Consider the following 16,624-nt stretch of genomic DNA (forward strand, 5'->3'; position numbering starts at 1 on the left):
ACTGTTGCCTGTCTAATTTACTGCTTTCTAGTGCTACTCAAGAATGACTAGGGGTTGCTGCTGCCACACAGTGGCTCATTAACCTCAGCACACCCTGATTCCCGCCCCTTGTCCTCCAGAACACACACAAAGACGGACAGACGAGACTGACTTCAATAAAACAACAGCACATACATTACAAAATATATTTTTATATATATATGTATATATAATATGATAACAAAGCACTTTTTCATGGCACTTTGTGATCACCGTGACGCCTCACAAGAGGAACAAATGTGACATTGAGCAAGTTCGACAAGCAAACATTCATAATGAACATTGTACAAAGAAACAAAGTTACACGATGCGGCGCGTGAACAAATACAGCTTCTGTAGAGTCTAGACAACAACATCAATCATTAAAGGAGACACAACGATGTTCAGGGAAGGCTGTGTTTGTCACGTGTCAGTGTGTGAGCGACACATGGTAAAAAGGTATGCTGAGGAATCTCTAATCAAGAAATAATGACAATAATCTCTTTGAGTATATCCGGGTGCAACAATTGGATGATGCTCCAGAAAATTTACAGGTACAGTACTTTGAATGAAATTTCACTAGCCCTGAATTGAAGGTACAGACAGACACACAGTGGGCAAGTGCCCTCAAAACGTTGGCTTTATTCTATCTAACAGCAGTACAGATGTGAACAGACGGGATCATTTTAGCTACAATCTGACTGTGAGACTGAAGTCCACTTATCTCAAACACACTAAAGAAAGATGAAGACTGTAAGGCCAAAAGGGATTCAGTTCACAGCCTGGTTAAACTGGGATGAATAACAAACGAAGAGCTGCATGGTAAAAAAAAAAAAGCTATATCCACACCAACAGTCATATTGATTGTTCATATATAAAACTGCTGTTTATCAAGTATAGAATGGTGCTGTTTTTTTTCTTTTTGATGGATATAGCATTTCAGACTGTAACTCCTGACTATGTCTATACAACTGTCACCACAAGGACCACAAACATCTCTACATATGACATAAAAGTGATTTAATTTCACATTTCAGATAAGGGATGGCGTCCAATCCAGGTTCATTCAGCTAAAAGCTCAGTGGTGAAGAGGAGGAACGTCCGCATCTCAGGTTTGGAGCTGGGACTGGCTTTTGTTAGAGATCAGACTTTTTTTTTTTTTTTTTACCATATTCTCACTCCCTTCCTCCCTCCTTCCCTCTCTCACTCTTTCTCTTTCTATTTGTGTCTCTCCCTGACTTGTGATCAGGATCAGCTACATGCCACAGCAGCCAGACTTGTGCTTCTGAGACTCGATGTAGTCGTGTATCTTGAACTTGGGCTCACTCGGCTGCTGTGTCGCTCTGTGCTTCAGCTCCCTGATGGAGAGGGAGAGAGAGAAAGAGAGAGGGAAAGAGAGAGAGAGAGAGACGCAGGAAGTTAGTATTAAAGGGGGTGGATGTGTGGGATGGAGCACAGACAGGGTGAGCAAATCAAGAAAATGATAAAAGAAGAGAAATAAAAAGAGCAAGTGCAAGCGAGCGAGGGAGAGAAACAGCCTTCTGAATCAAAATGCCTCTGGCATGAATCATTTAATCTAACCCTTCATAGCAAATCACCTAAAATTATTTTCTCCCACAGCTCCAGGAACAGGCTGTGCAAACAGTCATTTTTAGACAAAATAAGTTTTCATATTTCCTGCCATTCAGTAAGAAAGGTGTGTACACAAGGAAGTCACTCAAAAAATGACAGTTAATGTTTGAAATCAATGGGGAGCCTTGACGTGGTTTCAAAACATGCACAATCCCATTTTAACGAGTGAACGAGAACAAATAACAAATTGGCTAAAAACCGTTAGAATGTGCTAGTTGCAGGAATCAAAGGAAGGATTTTGAGCTTTGATGCCAAGTTAGAGAAAAGCCAAAAATATGCAACCAGAAAACAGCAGAGTAAACTCCAGACAGAATGAGGATGTCTTCTATATGCATGAAGCAGATTAAAATACAAACCCCTTATGTGGAACCTCAGTGTTCATAACTCCAGAAACACGACCCAAACAAATCTGAGAGTGTGTATATTGTCAGTTTGCTTTGGTATTAATATTATAGGCAGAGAAAGAAGCACTATTTGTAATAAAATTAATTTCTTGCTATAGAGCACTCCTTAAAGGAAGATGTGGCATTCGAAGCGTAAAACATTTGTTTTGGGGATGAGTTGTAGATGACACTGGAATTGAAAAAAGTACAAATAATTTTTCAGTATATCTAATCATATTTGTTTTGTTCCACTCTCTTTTGTCTTTTTACTCTCTGTTGTTTTCTCTCATTTAGAATTTGTACACTACCAACTAGACTCACAGGTCAGTCCTTCAACACTTCACTCATAAAGACTGAGGAAAATCTTTGAGGTTTCAATGTTAAAATTGGGTGAAAACAATCACACTTTTTTTTTTTTAAAACCTTGCTGAACCAATCCAAAGTCTTAAGGACAGCCCTTCATATTTGGATGGTGACATGCCATTTAAGTACAGAGAAGAGTGGGGGGCATTATGTCCATTTCCATTTAAGGGCAGTAGGTTTGTCAGTGGCTTGTTAAAGCAGCTACTGTGCATTTAGAAATCCCCAGGTTTAAGTAGGCGGAGATCTCCCGTTTTCTGGTATTGTGAGATTAACTACTGACTGTCCACCTGTCACTTCCTTCCAGTTTCTTGTAACCATTTAAGCATTAAAACATGAACAAAACTTCTGCGTGGGCTTCAGTATAAAGGCATGTAACTGATTAACTAATCATGTTTCCAAAAATAAACCTTCATTCCTGTCCTTCAGGATTTCCTCTCTTGTTATTCATTACATTTAACTAACTACATAAGGCAGTAATGCATGTTAAATGAATAACTTAATACATGGAAGACTAGATATACATTTGCATCCATTCATTCAGTCATTTGGGTGTATCTGACCGGAATACAATGTTACATCCAGTATTTTAACTATATGGCCAAAAGTATGTGGACGCCCCACTCATATCTGATTCTTAAACCATGGATATTAATATGCTTCTGTAACAGCCTCCGCTCCTACATGAAAACTTTCTGCAGGATTTGGGAACTTGCTGCAGAGATCTGCAGCCATTCAACCACAAGAGCATCAGTGAAGTCGGTCACTGATTTTGGCTCGCCACCAGTGTTCATGTTCTTCTCAAAAGACGTTAGACGGGGTTGAGTTCAGGAATATGTGCAACTCAGTCAAGTTTTTCGCATCCAACTCAGAAAAAAACGTATTTATGAAGCTGAAATTGTCTAAAATATCATTCTATGGTGTGGCATTAAGATTTCTCTTTATCGCAACGAAGGGCCCTACCAAACAAGTGGACTTGAAGTCAAAGTTTCACTCTCCTTTTATAGCTCTGTGTTGGTCTCCATCAGCCCCTTAGGGAACTATCTACAGCCCTTTAGCTGCTAAATGCTCCACTGTGTTCACCAGCTGGTCACAAACTTTGTCTGAGAGTTAACCAAAACAGTTAAAGTTGTGGACACCCTGCAGAGATGTGGGGAACTGCAGTACTAGTGACAATACATACAGTCATTTGATTTCTATTTCATGTAAAGATACTGATTAAAGCAGCTCTATGACTTACCTAGCTATGGCGAGAAAGGCCAGCTCCACATTGACTCCTGTCTTTGCGCTGGTCTCCATAAATGGCACTCCGTATTCCTGAGAGGGAAAACATTAGAAGATGAAGTGGAGTGGCTATTGTTGACGATATAACCACATGGAGCTGTCATACATACCTTCGCCAGCTTCTCTCCATCCTCTGTCTTCACGACCCTCTCTGCAGCCATGTCTGACTGTAAGAAAGCAGCAGGAAGAGAAAACTAATCATCACAGTGGAGGTGAAAGGTCACAGACTCACCACGCCATTAGTAACAGTGATGCAGCATCATCCCAGCCTGCGCATCCACTTATCTGGCAGCTCTGCCGCCAGCTGCTGAGCCCGAGCTCCTTCAGACTGATGAGATGTCAGAAACTGCACCTACGGCAGAAGAGCAGCGCTCCCACACACTGATGCCGCCAGTCCTGTTGCTCTCACAGCCAATGATCTAAGCTGCTGCTATGTGACATCTATGACCCCCACCCCACCCCCGAGAAGGGTGAGTCCTCGCTGAGCCACCAGAGGGAGCTTTCAGACATATTAGCAATGACTGCTGGTAGTAATGAGACATGAAAAATTTCTCTTTTCATCACCAGCAGCATTGTGGAAAAATGGTGTCATGCAAGAGAAGCTTAAAGCAAGGGATTATTAATTTGTGTGGCACTGTTTTGAACGTATCCTACCCATTCGTAATAATCAAATAAGACTGGGTGATGGGTGAGAGATTAATGTGTTGATGTGTACTCTCACAAGCAATCATCCTTTAAATTGACCAACTTTATATTCCCTGCAGGGAAATTCTTTTCATAGACGGGTGTGTGCATTAAAAACATAAATTAAAGAAGACACACAAACATGATTAAGACTGAGCTGCACGTACATATTAAAATAAGCCTATGAGTGCTTTGCATTCATGCATTTGCTGCACAGTGGAGGCATTTTCTAGCTTTTAAGCATTCTCATGTCTGTCTGAGTGTGATAGGAGTGTGTTAATACTGTGGTAAGGGACCAGTTATCCTCCTGATCTTTTTATGTAACACAAAAAAGGAAGCTTTGCTCACCTTGTTGCCGAGCAACATGATGACCACATCCTTCTGGGCATACTCGTGTATTTCTGTCAGCCAAGCCTTTAAAAGTATAAAAAACAGATACAGTGGGGGGGGGGGAGAAAGGGAGATTGGTCTATAAACAAAACAAATATCATAGATTAAAGACTGCAATTTTCCTTCCTTCCCGAGTTGTGCATTGTTACCATCCTCCAATCAATCATGGTGAGCCTGACCCGTTTTTATCTTTCAACACTTTTATTGCTTTTCATTACTGAAACTGGGAACTGTGTAACCAAGAAAATGATAACACTGTCATTTCCAAAGAGGGCATGTGAGACAATGTTAGAAGCCCTCTTAGTGTTTTGAAAGTAAATAGACAGTGTCAGAGGGTTTAGGGGCAGGAAGTTAAAATGAACAGAAAATAGAGAAGGTGTGAAAGAGGAAGGACGGAAGAAGTAATTTGAGACATTCTTACCCTGATATTGTCAAATGACATCTTGCTGGTGATATCATAAAGCAGAAGTAATGCTGTATAAGGAAACAGAGGAGCTGTTCAGTTTCACCTTAATTGTTATCTGCACACTTACGCAACATATTGACACCTACACACGTTCTCTACATTTCTGAGCCGGGTTGCTCCCTTACCTACAGTACTCTACCCCGTCCCACACACACACACACACACACACACACACAAACACACACACACACACACACACACACAAACACACACACACACACACACACACACACACACACACACACACACACACACACACACACACAGACAATGTGAGGAAGTAAAATATAAAAGCAAAGGTTACCCTGGGCATCTCTATAGTAGGCATGCGTTACGCTGCGGAATCTCTCTTGGCCAGCTGTATCCCAGATCTGCGTAGAAAACCACATAATTACACAGCGATTAAAGTGGAACAAATGAACATCATAAACAATCCTCACAGCAAATCCTGCACAGCCAACTACTGAAGCAGAAAGATACCATTATACTGGCCTACAAAGCTTAAAATACAGTAGTTTGTTTCTCATTCAAACCATACATTCATATTGCAGAAGGAACATATGTTTCTCTGAGCCATTATTCTCTGAGCCATTATTAAAAAATAATGGTGTAAGACATATTTAGTCAAAAGGTAGATAAACACAGAACCTGATCTGCTAAAAATGTGTCTAAATATACAATTTACTTGCCATGTAAGTATAAAAACAGCTGAAAACCTAACAAAATTTAGTTACAGCTTGCTGCTAGACATGGCTAAAGCTAAATTTACTTTTTTACACCTCGCTGTTTCCTGTTATTGAAATGTGAATTTTGATTAACTAACACCTTATTATTATTAGTTATTTAGTTTGTTGCTCCACTTTAATAAGGCAGTAACTAAATCATAGAGAATAGAGAATAAACTTGTTAAGCTAAAAGGTTGACTAACTAGCCTAGCTTAGCAGAACGACTAACTGCCATCTCAGCATTCGAGAATTCATGATTTGGTATGGCTTCAAATCAAATGTTTAAATAAATCTAATTTTATTAATTTTTTTAAATTTCAAGATAATTATTGACAATTGGCATATGGTAAGCTGAATTTGTTGATTTGTGAGATCTTTCTTGCACAGGTTTGAAGTAAACGTGTTGTATTTTTTCTAAAAAGGCAATTATTTTTTGTTGGAAAACAATCAGTCTAAAAAGACATGAAATGAAAGTATTAAATCCTCTGTTGCACAGTTTGCAGTCAGCCTGAACAGTTGAAACCCTTTTTTTCTCAACTCCATCTTTTCTGTAATTACTGCTGTCTGGGAAAGTGTATTTAATCACAAGATTTTATCATGTGCCGGGTCCATGCAGGAGAAGAGAAGCTGCGGATTTACTACAGCAGAGAAATCTAATTTTGGCACCTCCCACTCAGTGTTGAATGAACAGGTTATAATGATATATGGGTATGTGGGTATGTTACTATGCAACACAAACAATTATAGTCCAATGAATGTAAAGTATATTTGGTTCATCTATAATTTATTAATTAGTTTTCTATGATTCTGTATAATCTGTCAAATAAATTCAGGTAGATATATCAGCCAGTTCTCACAAGAAAAATGACAGTATGGGTTGAAAATTCAGCTGGCAAAATCGGCCTTTAGTTACATTTGCCATTTAGCAGCCCTATTAAGGTAAATGCTAGGTTGGATCAGCCAGAAGGACAAACCCTTGTGACTGCAGCTAGGTTAAGGTAAGGGTTAGACAAAGCTTAGGCTTAAAGTTGAAGATAAGGTTAAGACTGTTATGCTCATAATCAAGAAACCATACAAATCCTGCAAGAGTTTTGCAAATCATCAATTTGGCTGATCCAATCTAGCACCAAATATGTAGTAATTAGGACCAAAGGAAGTGACATAGGTTACACAATGTCAATATAAGGTGGCACATTTTCATATCAGAGGTGGCGGGTTGGGTGGATAGATAGATAGATAGATAGATAGATAGATAGATAGATAGATAGATAGATAGATAGATAGATAGATAGATAGATAGATAGATAGATAGATAGATAGATAGATAGATATATAGATAGATAGATAGATAGATAGAACTCAGTAGGTGGATTTAGCTGCAGGAGACCACTGTTCACTTCCCATTTCCAACCATGAGTGTCACCATAAAACATAATTATTTTTTATTATTACTGACGATAGAGGCGACATATTAAAAAAAACGCTTTCATGGGTTATTCTGGAAACACATGAGTCATTTTGGAGTGCAGGTACAATCAGCCTATATGGTCATTTTGTTTTGAGGATGTGTTGCATAAACAGGTCAATGACTGCCAGGAGAATGAGATGATTTTGTCATGTAAGATTAATTTGTCATCACGTTCTTGCTCTTACCTGGAGTTTGACTTTTAGGTTGTCCACATCCACCACTTTATTCTGTGGAAGAGAGAAGAGCCATCAGACAGTGACAATGCACCGTATGCTTTAGAGACTGGAGTGCTGAAAAAACTGCACAGATATGAAAGGCAAACATTGAAGCTGACTAAAAAAGCTCAAGGACTCAGCATGTGGCAAAAGAAATAAGACAACTAAAAGTGGCTTTGAATACTGGCAGAGAAAGTAATTTGCAACACCCACACAACAACAAGGTCTTAGGATTAGACTTAATTACACAACAGTGAGAAAGAAGACTGGCAGCATAACAACTGACTCCCCCGTTAATTTCCTGCAGCTCCATAGGGGTGCCCTCTGATTTCCCGTAGAGCAAAGATTGGCCTGAAATAGTTTAAGGCACCCCACCTAAAACAGACCAAATGTTGTGGCTGATGAATATGTTGCAAGGGGAAAACTGGTAAAAAAAAAAAATCTTGAGAGGTTTAACGTATGAGCTAACATGCATGCTCAGACATGCAGCTCCCACGCTTTGTTGGCGGTATTTTTGGAGTTTGCTGAGTTAGCATGACCAGCTAGAGCAACAAATCAGGCCACAACAGTATTTCAACCTGCTACAGCAAAAAGCACCAAAGTGAAAGAGACACAGAGTTAAAGGAAGTGCGACTAGAAAATTCTTTGCAGCACTTCCTGAAACGCTAAATAACTCCCTATCAGTGACAGGTCATCACAAACAGACCCTGCCTTTCCTGTATACTCACAAAAAGCAACAATAAGAACAGACGAAATGCAGAAAAGGCTACACAGTAAGATAAATAAATCTCTAAGATGTCTGCAAAGATGTCATTGGCAGCTAGAGCTGCCACCTGCTGAATCCTCTGCTTTGGCAAAATGGACATGGTTCAACCCCTGCGATGCATTTGTTGCCATGGGTTTCCATTTCCCCCCCAATTATGACGTGAGAGGAGCCTGCATGCTGAGTAACTGCTACAAGGAAGCATGCCGAAAATAGACCAGCCATGTTACAAGCTGCCACAACAGCCTGCTTGCTTATCCATGCACAAAGGACAACCTCAGCATATTGACTCAACTGTTTGGCCCGGCTTACTGTATTTATAAGTGGCTTCTGCCCCATTTAATTAAAATTGGCAAGATAACAAAAGCGGTGGGAAGTGATCAACATTCAAGGCAATTAATTTCACCAACAGTACTTCCTCTGAATGAATAGTATGACACTGAATCCATCACATTTTCCCAAATGGATGTAGATGTAACCTCATTTCACTTATTCATAATTTTTTATGAATGGATGGTGACCACAGAACCTGTTGCTTTTCCTTGAGTGGGGCAAAATAAAATGTCCATGCTTTTGAATAGACAGCGGCCATATAGAGTAGCTCTATCTGTCAGACATCCATTATGCTCCCTAATGTCTACTCCGCTATCCAGAAAAGACAATACATCACTCTAGCTAATGCAACATCATTTCCTCCTCAAACCACACTTACTTGACTGGCCATTAGTGCAAGTGTTTTGTCTTGATTGGAGGAAAATGGGGAGCTTGCTGGGATCCGGACCACTCACTCCAAATAGCCTATTTTCATGTCCGTTCCAATAGAGGAAGACATACAGTAGACATCTGCTCCAAATTCAGCAACAGTCATTGTGTGTGCGTGTGTGTGCATGAGGTGTATGTGACTAGGTGGGAGCTCGTCTGTCAGTGCTGTGACTCCTCCAGGACCGAGTTGAGCTGCAGCCAATCTTTCCAGGAGACAGGGACGTGGGCAGGCATCTGCCAATACATTTATGAAGCAATCGGCAGCCCCTAGCAGCACAAGTGGTCTGTGAACTTGACTGATTGGCAAGAGGATTTGTACATTTGGTGCTATCATCACAGAATGATGAAGTGTTCGAAGTGGAAATGAGGTGATAATTGGGCTCTTGTTGTTTTACTATTATCAATATGTTGTTTTTCAAATGTATAAGTTTTTCTCATTAGAGTAACAATAGCACAAAAAACAAACCATTGACAAAATAATTAACAATACAACAACTCGTTCCGTGAGGCTGTACTCTCACCCTAAAGTCTATTCCAACGGTGGCTATAAAGTTGCCTCCCAGAAAGGCCCCATCTTTAAAGCGCACCAAGACGCACGTCTTCCCCACGGCCGAGTCTCCCAGCAGCATCACCTAGAGCAAACCCACCACCAGAGAGAGGGACAACAGGTTACAGCTGGCTTAAAAACATGATGACAGCCTGAACAGAATGTTTCGATAAGACTTACTGAACAGGAAATTAGAGCTAAGGGACGTGCTGCATTAAATTATTTTGTAATTATGTAAAACATATTTCACAACTGGAGTCACAAGGTTTAGAGGGAAGATGCTGTTTTGCAACATCTTATTGTTCCTCAGCCTTAACTTTGCGTGTCAGCTTGTTCAAATGATAAAATGATTGCAGCTACAGTACCACAGATACTGTTGTAATTCACTGTTGACTGAGCTGCCACCAACATGTGACACTCTGCCAATACTTGAGAGGGGATTCAAGATGGTTGTAGCCAACTCTGTAATTTTACTCTCATCATTTGTTCAGAGTGCATCCTTATTTAAAAGCAATCAATATAATTACAACAACAGGTTGCCTAATTACAGCATGTGATGTAAAACCTTAGATGTTATTCAAACAGCTCCTGTGAATTTACACTGCTGCCAACACATGCATTATAAATGGATACAGTTAAAGTTAAATTTCCTTATCCTTTTGTCTGTGGGTCTTTATGAAGTAATTACAGGTGTGCCTTGTGCAGCTTTTATAAAAATCCAATGGGAGGCTTTGTAAGGAGCAACAAGTACACCATCAGCAAATATTTGCATATAAGTAAGGGCGGACAAAGCAACCTAGAGAGATTTACAGCCTCTAAGAGACTTCTTCTACAAATTAAAGCCTCCAGGTCGACGACTTGGTGTCTGCACTGTCATCAGTGTAAATACAGTGAACATGGCCTGTTTAACTGTACATTAAGAGGATGCATGAAGCCAATGTGATAGATTATCTGCCCATTCCCCAGATGCGAAGAGTCAACATTTATGTTGCTGTTGTTGCTGCATGTACACCCAGTTGTTTCTGTGTCCGATGTGCAGTCAATTTAGACACCTGTTCCGCCAGCAGCAAGAAAAACATCAAGGATCAACACATATGACAAGACGGAAATACACACCTTGAAGGAAATATCATAATACTCGTTAATAGAAGCGCATCTCTCCAACACATATTTTGACGTGCCGTTTGTAGTCTGCTTGTCCGTCAACGATGCCTTCCTTGTGGACATCGCAGAGCCAAGCAAAGAGTGCAGAGAGCCAAACCACAGTTATCTCCGAGATGTGTCCAAGAGAGAAAGACGCGCGCACGGTGTCTGTGAGATCTCAGTCCGAGTCTCCGCCAGCTTCCAGCCCCTCTGCGTGCATACTGCGTGTGGCCACAAAATGATCACAAGGCACTTCCCAAGACAGAGAGAAAATCACACCTTAATATCGCCTGTTAAGAAAAAAAGACGGAGGCGACAGTCAAAACTTGAAGAAAAGAAGAAGAAAAAAATCAGCGGCGCCACGGCATCCACCAGTCAAGAAAGCAATAATGACAAACAGGCGGAAACATTTCTCTGGTTTTGCAGAGCGGAGCGGAGCATCCTGGCGTGGGCAGATGATTAACTGAGTAGCTATGCGTCGGCAGCTCCGACACTGTATTTTGTTATGAGTGAAACATCTTATCTTTTCAGGCTGACATCCTCCCCGAATAGCTGCAGGGGGTCAACCGCGCCGATGGCTGACTCATCCGCCACAGGTGGTGCTCGATCATAGACGGGGTCAGTGAAGAAAAACAAAGAGTCACAAAGTATGACCTGTCAGTTTAAATTAACACTATTAAAATCCAGATGCACCTGCTAAAGATAATTCAACTCTGCCTAAAAGTGTAAGGGTGCGTAAAGGGGTTTGGACACCTCCGCATCTCTGTGCAAACTTTGTCCAGACACCTAAAAATGTTTCTTTTAAGAATATTTAATGACAAATCCATCTTATATGATTGTAAAGTAGTTCCCATCTTTTGTTATTTTCGTGGCTTTTTTAAAAATCAACCCATTTTTTTCTTTAACTATCATTTAGCACAACAGTCTAATTAACAATTATGCCAGACTCCTTGTTGTCGAGAACAGATTATATTCATTTAATTAGCATGTCATCCGTGTCCAAAATGGTTTCACTGAGACTCAATTTTCCAATAATGCCTGCAAGTGAATCGTTTCCTCTAGTGTTTGTCTCCCCCCAGTGTTCAAGTCAAGACAAAGTGTTTTCACTCTTCTCTGTGCCGAAAGGCCTAAATGACACATGGGCCAGAGATCATTTATGTTATATAATCTAATCTCTTGTTCAAACATATGAACTCATGTCAGCTGCAGGCAGCAGCTCGCCCTTTGGCTCTGACTGAGACGAACAACATAAAACATTCATTTGCATCTTGGAGCTGACTGAACTGATTTGATTCAGAACAGATATGAGGTGTAAGATGCAGAACAATCTATGTGAGCTCAGTTCATCATTTCGGATTAAAGTATCAATCACAAAAGCATCACAAACTGACTGAGATATGCTGAATGTTTCTGTATCTGCCTGTTTTCTTGAAACTCGCTGCTTTATAATGTATGGCTTGTTTATTGAGCGGCGAGATAAGTGCAACCCAAATAGCTCAAAACTAACAAAGAGGCATCAAAAGCCTTAAATGTAAAAAGTGAACATTTATTCCAGTCGAGTGAGCCACAACTATAAATGAAACAGCGGAGACAAATACTGGATACATTTCCACTGTGCACTATATTTGATCATCTGTTTCCCCGTTTTTATCCAAATTTAACCTGAAGACACAAAAGTGATCACAGTGTATTTGAAGGCGCTGTCTCACTCTTGACTGTAACCCCAGTAGCAGTGTGCAGGGAAATAACTCTTTTTTTCCCTGTGGTGCTTTTGTCTCTAGGGGTACCAGAAAACTTATGCTAATGCGTAATGGCAAAGCCAATTTTATACTTTCTCTCAGATTTCTGCCTCCTCTTTGCTGCTCTAATGGCAGTGACACAAAGCCAAACTTATCACTGTCACAGCAGAAAAATATGATAGCAGGCGAATCATACATTAAATGAGCCGTACATCTTCCCTATTTGTCTCCTTTTGCCTCAACTTGCCACATAGAATAAAAAAAAAATCCAAGACCCCGCATGTCAGAAAGCATAAAATCACTCTTGTTTAAAACAGCTTTGTTACAAACATCCGGCAGCAAACAGCCTGCCGCCATGACATTCATTAGTAGTGCTCCCTTCACAGTAATTTAATCATAGCAGTGGCATCATTAACCACAATAATGTACTCTCGATCAAGCAACCCCCACAGAGTGTTAAGGATCATAATGAATGCAGTGAGAAGATGCAACATCCCGCACTGGAGAGCGCCACTGATTCATGCTGCACTTCACGGACACACTGAGGGACTCAAACTCTCCATGCATGGCACAGAAACTGATATTGGCTTCGCTGTTATGTCACGACTTCAGCACATCACAGTGACATGTCCTCTTCATCACTCGGGGGAAGCATATTTAGGGGAGGAAGGGGGTTGGACTCACTGTGAATCCGATACCGACGGTGGCAGAGAAGGAACCTGTGATGAACTTTCCCTGGTCGAACTGAACCAGCAGAGAGGTCTTGCCCACTCCGCTGTCTCCCACTAGGATGGTCTGCAGAGATGAGAGAGAAAGAGAGAGAGGGAGAGAGAGAGAGAGAAAGATGCGACAACATGAATCTGCTGCCTCCTCACTGATCGCCTGAGGCCAGGACACAGTGTGGGAACACAGTGTAGGTTATTGTACATGCTCATCTGTTGCTGTGCAGAACTCTGGTCTCTGTAATGCAATGTGATGGCTGGAGGTCGACTTAATTCCTTCAAAAAGAGTGAAGGACAACATGCAGTGGTCAACGTGGGGATTGTATGTGTGCGTGTGTGTGCGCGCACGCGTGTGTGTGTTTGTTGACCTGAAACTGTGTCACTGTATCAGAGGTGTTCTACGTTTTTCCAAACAGAGTTTTATCCACAAGTCTTTCTCCTTGTCTTTGCCACAAATGCAACATGCAAACCAAACCTTACACACACACACACACACACACACACACACACACACACACACACAAATAAAAGCACACAGTCAAGGCTCCTGTGATAACCATCTCTTCTCATGGCCGAGGGTCATGCGTCACCCCTGCAGAGATCCACTGATGTGACACCACGTCTCTTGATGCAGGCATCAATCGGCCTTGTCGCCATGGTCTCTGGAGCTCCTCTGCAGCAGATGCTTGCCTCTTTTGTTGACATTTATCACCCCCCTCTTACACCTCCTCCTATTCCCCTACCTCCTGCTCCTCCGGCCCTGTTGCCTGCCTCTTATCTGCAGTCTCAAAGAGCCCACATATGGTGCAGCATTACAGCATGCAGCACTCCTGCAACTCGTAATACGCTCATTGTAATCACTGACATCCTGAGCTCTGCACATCCGTCTTTTCTCTCTTGTTAAAAACACACGTTCGTGGCAGTTTCAGCAGATAGACAGGATGGAAATCAAGACACGATCTGGCTCTTTAAAGTGAATGCGTGCTGAGTACTCTTTGAAGCAGCACATCTTTTAAAGTGCTGAGTAAAGCAACACTCTTACTACAGCTAATACAGGAAAAAAAGTTTCAGAAATCCAACATATAGACCTTATCAGACAATATAAATACTATCTTTGTATATATGCTCATATTTAAAATTGTGGCTCCTCCACAGTAGGAGTGGAAACCAGCAGAAATTAGCCCTCAGGTGGCAGTGATGCATCCCCGAGGTTGTGTGAATGACTCACTGCACAGTGTTTAGCTGGCCAGTGTGAAATCTGCATATTACTATTTCATGCCTCCCTCATCAAAGTTTGATGATGGCATGTAAATGTTCTCAGGACAAACACAGCTGGTGGGAAGAGCTGCAGCGGGGGGCAGTTTATCTCCAAGAAGCACATTGGATCTGATGGTGCGTATGGAGTATGGAAGTATGTGTGTGTAGAGGGGTTTACTGTGGCAAGGGCCTTATAGCAGGGGTAGAGATGTTGAGTATGTTTCCATGGCAACGTGAGATTTCACAGAGCATGCCACACACGATCAACCCTCAGTTGTTTATGTTCATCCTGAGTGAGCCCCAGAGATCTCTCATAATTAGATAGTTAGCATGACGCTGCTGAGTGGAAACATAAAACTCTTATGTACATTAGTGCCCAATGAATCCAGCGAGAGGTCATTTAACTCACTTAGTCAAAGGCATCCATCCCCAGAGATGTACTAAAAGGCGATAACTCATAACACAGCACTGTTTACTAAAATTACTTAATTTACTGAAAATGTTCTGACACTGCTCAATGTGTTTCCTGCCAAATGTATATTTCATCTGCAGGTGAGTATCAATATGTTTCTTTTACACGATTTCCATCCCCAACACACGCCCACGGATATGAGCAGTACTGCATGGAGACTCACTGACCCAGCAGGAAGTGTCTTTGCTCTCATCTTTACCAGCCAGACATTTCAATATAATTATTCACAATTAGTACAGAGTTTAGAAAATGGCATCATTGTGTATGTAAAAAGTTCCCTCATGTATAAAAATTAGCCCTTTTATATGACAGGTTTTTGCATATTGTTATGTATGCTTGAAAAAATGTTCTATTTTGTGATTGTGACAGCATCTTGTGACACATTTGAAACCCCTACTTAAGAGTTTATTGAACAATCAAGTGGCCTGTTCATCTGTTCGTCAAGCCATCTATATGCCTTAGTTTGTATGATTTGTGTTTGCTGCTTGTAAGTCTTGTCAGACAAAACAATTAATATTCACTGATGCTAAGATGTGCTTGTGTAATAATAAAGAACAACAAACAGAAAAGCACTAAACCTGCACTTGTTTAGTGTGTCAGAGAATAAGACAATTAATGTCCCAAATAAACTTTAATTAATTTCAACCTACTATTGTAATTATAAATCTGGACTGTGTGTGTGTGTGTTTCCTCTGTATTTGTGCATCTAAGTGAAGCTGCATTTAATTCTACACAGAGGATTAATGAGGCTTCAGTGGTGAATACCAATCTGGTTCACTACACGATGTGATGCACAGATAACAGCAGTGAGACTGATATAGGTGAGGTTTTAAACGTGGAAAATACAGAAGTGACTGCGATTTTCTACAGAAATAGATTGAAACAGTTACTGAAAGTCATAATAAGGAGTATGATTACTTTATAATGAAGTTCAAAGACTGATGGATTCATTAACTTAAGTAGTGTAATAGTTTACACGTAACTGTTTTTTTCTGTTGAACTTTTGTTGAATTTAATTAGTAAAAGAAGATAAACACATAAAGTAAATAGAGCATAGAAAATGACTTCAAAGTCTGTTCATTTGATATTTGACAGTTGTGATCATAAGCAGTATAAAACTGGTCACCTTTTGCATCAGGTCTTCATTATAAGGGAAGGTGCTGGGTGTTTGTCCGTCCTCTGCCGATGACCCGTACGCGCTGTCTGAAGACACCATCCTCCCCTCCTGCTGTCTCTGAGTCTCGCAGGTATCATCCATTCCGTTTTCTGCCCTCTTCACCTTTACTGTGTTTTCTGGTCAAAATCTCTTCCAGGTGAACAAAACGTTTTAAACTTCCACTCTCTCAGTTTTGTCCCGGTGTTTTCGTCTCTCCTACTCGTCGTTCATCACCTCCGCCCCTCAGGTTTTTAAAAAAAAAATATATATATCCTCAGCAAAGATGTGAAATTATCCCGAGTCGTGTAGATCAGCAGGCGCACATCTGACTAAATATTTATACGAAAGCGGTTCGGGTTGGAGACAAACACGGAGGTGTAGCTTACAGTATTTATGAAGGAGAAACATGTCGAACATCTCTACCAGGAAGTGAAAACA

The 16,624-nt window shown here is 40.9% G+C and overlaps 1 protein-coding gene across 1 annotated transcript; it reads right to left on the reverse strand.

Annotated features, from left to right (window-relative positions):
• Positions 1-177: 177 nt before the first annotated feature.
• LOC133999854 (ras-related protein Rab-37-like) lies at positions 178-11,221 on the reverse strand. Its single transcript, XM_062439182.1, has 9 exons — positions 10,814-11,221; positions 9,672-9,782; positions 7,596-7,637; positions 5,522-5,588; positions 5,173-5,225; positions 4,710-4,775; positions 3,788-3,844; positions 3,634-3,710; positions 178-1,376 (listed from the first exon to the last, which is right to left on the reverse strand). Exons 1-9 carry the CDS (start codon positions 10,922-10,924, stop codon positions 1,274-1,276), a joined length of 687 nt encoding a protein of 228 aa, XP_062295166.1. The 5' UTR covers positions 10,925-11,221; the 3' UTR covers positions 178-1,273.
• Between the last annotated feature and the right edge of the window lie 5,403 nt (positions 11,222-16,624).

Source organism: Scomber scombrus, chromosome 18 (assembly GCF_963691925.1).
Source record: "Scomber scombrus chromosome 18, fScoSco1.1, whole genome shotgun sequence".
NCBI classification, from domain to species: Eukaryota; Metazoa; Chordata; class Actinopteri; order Scombriformes; family Scombridae; genus Scomber; species Scomber scombrus.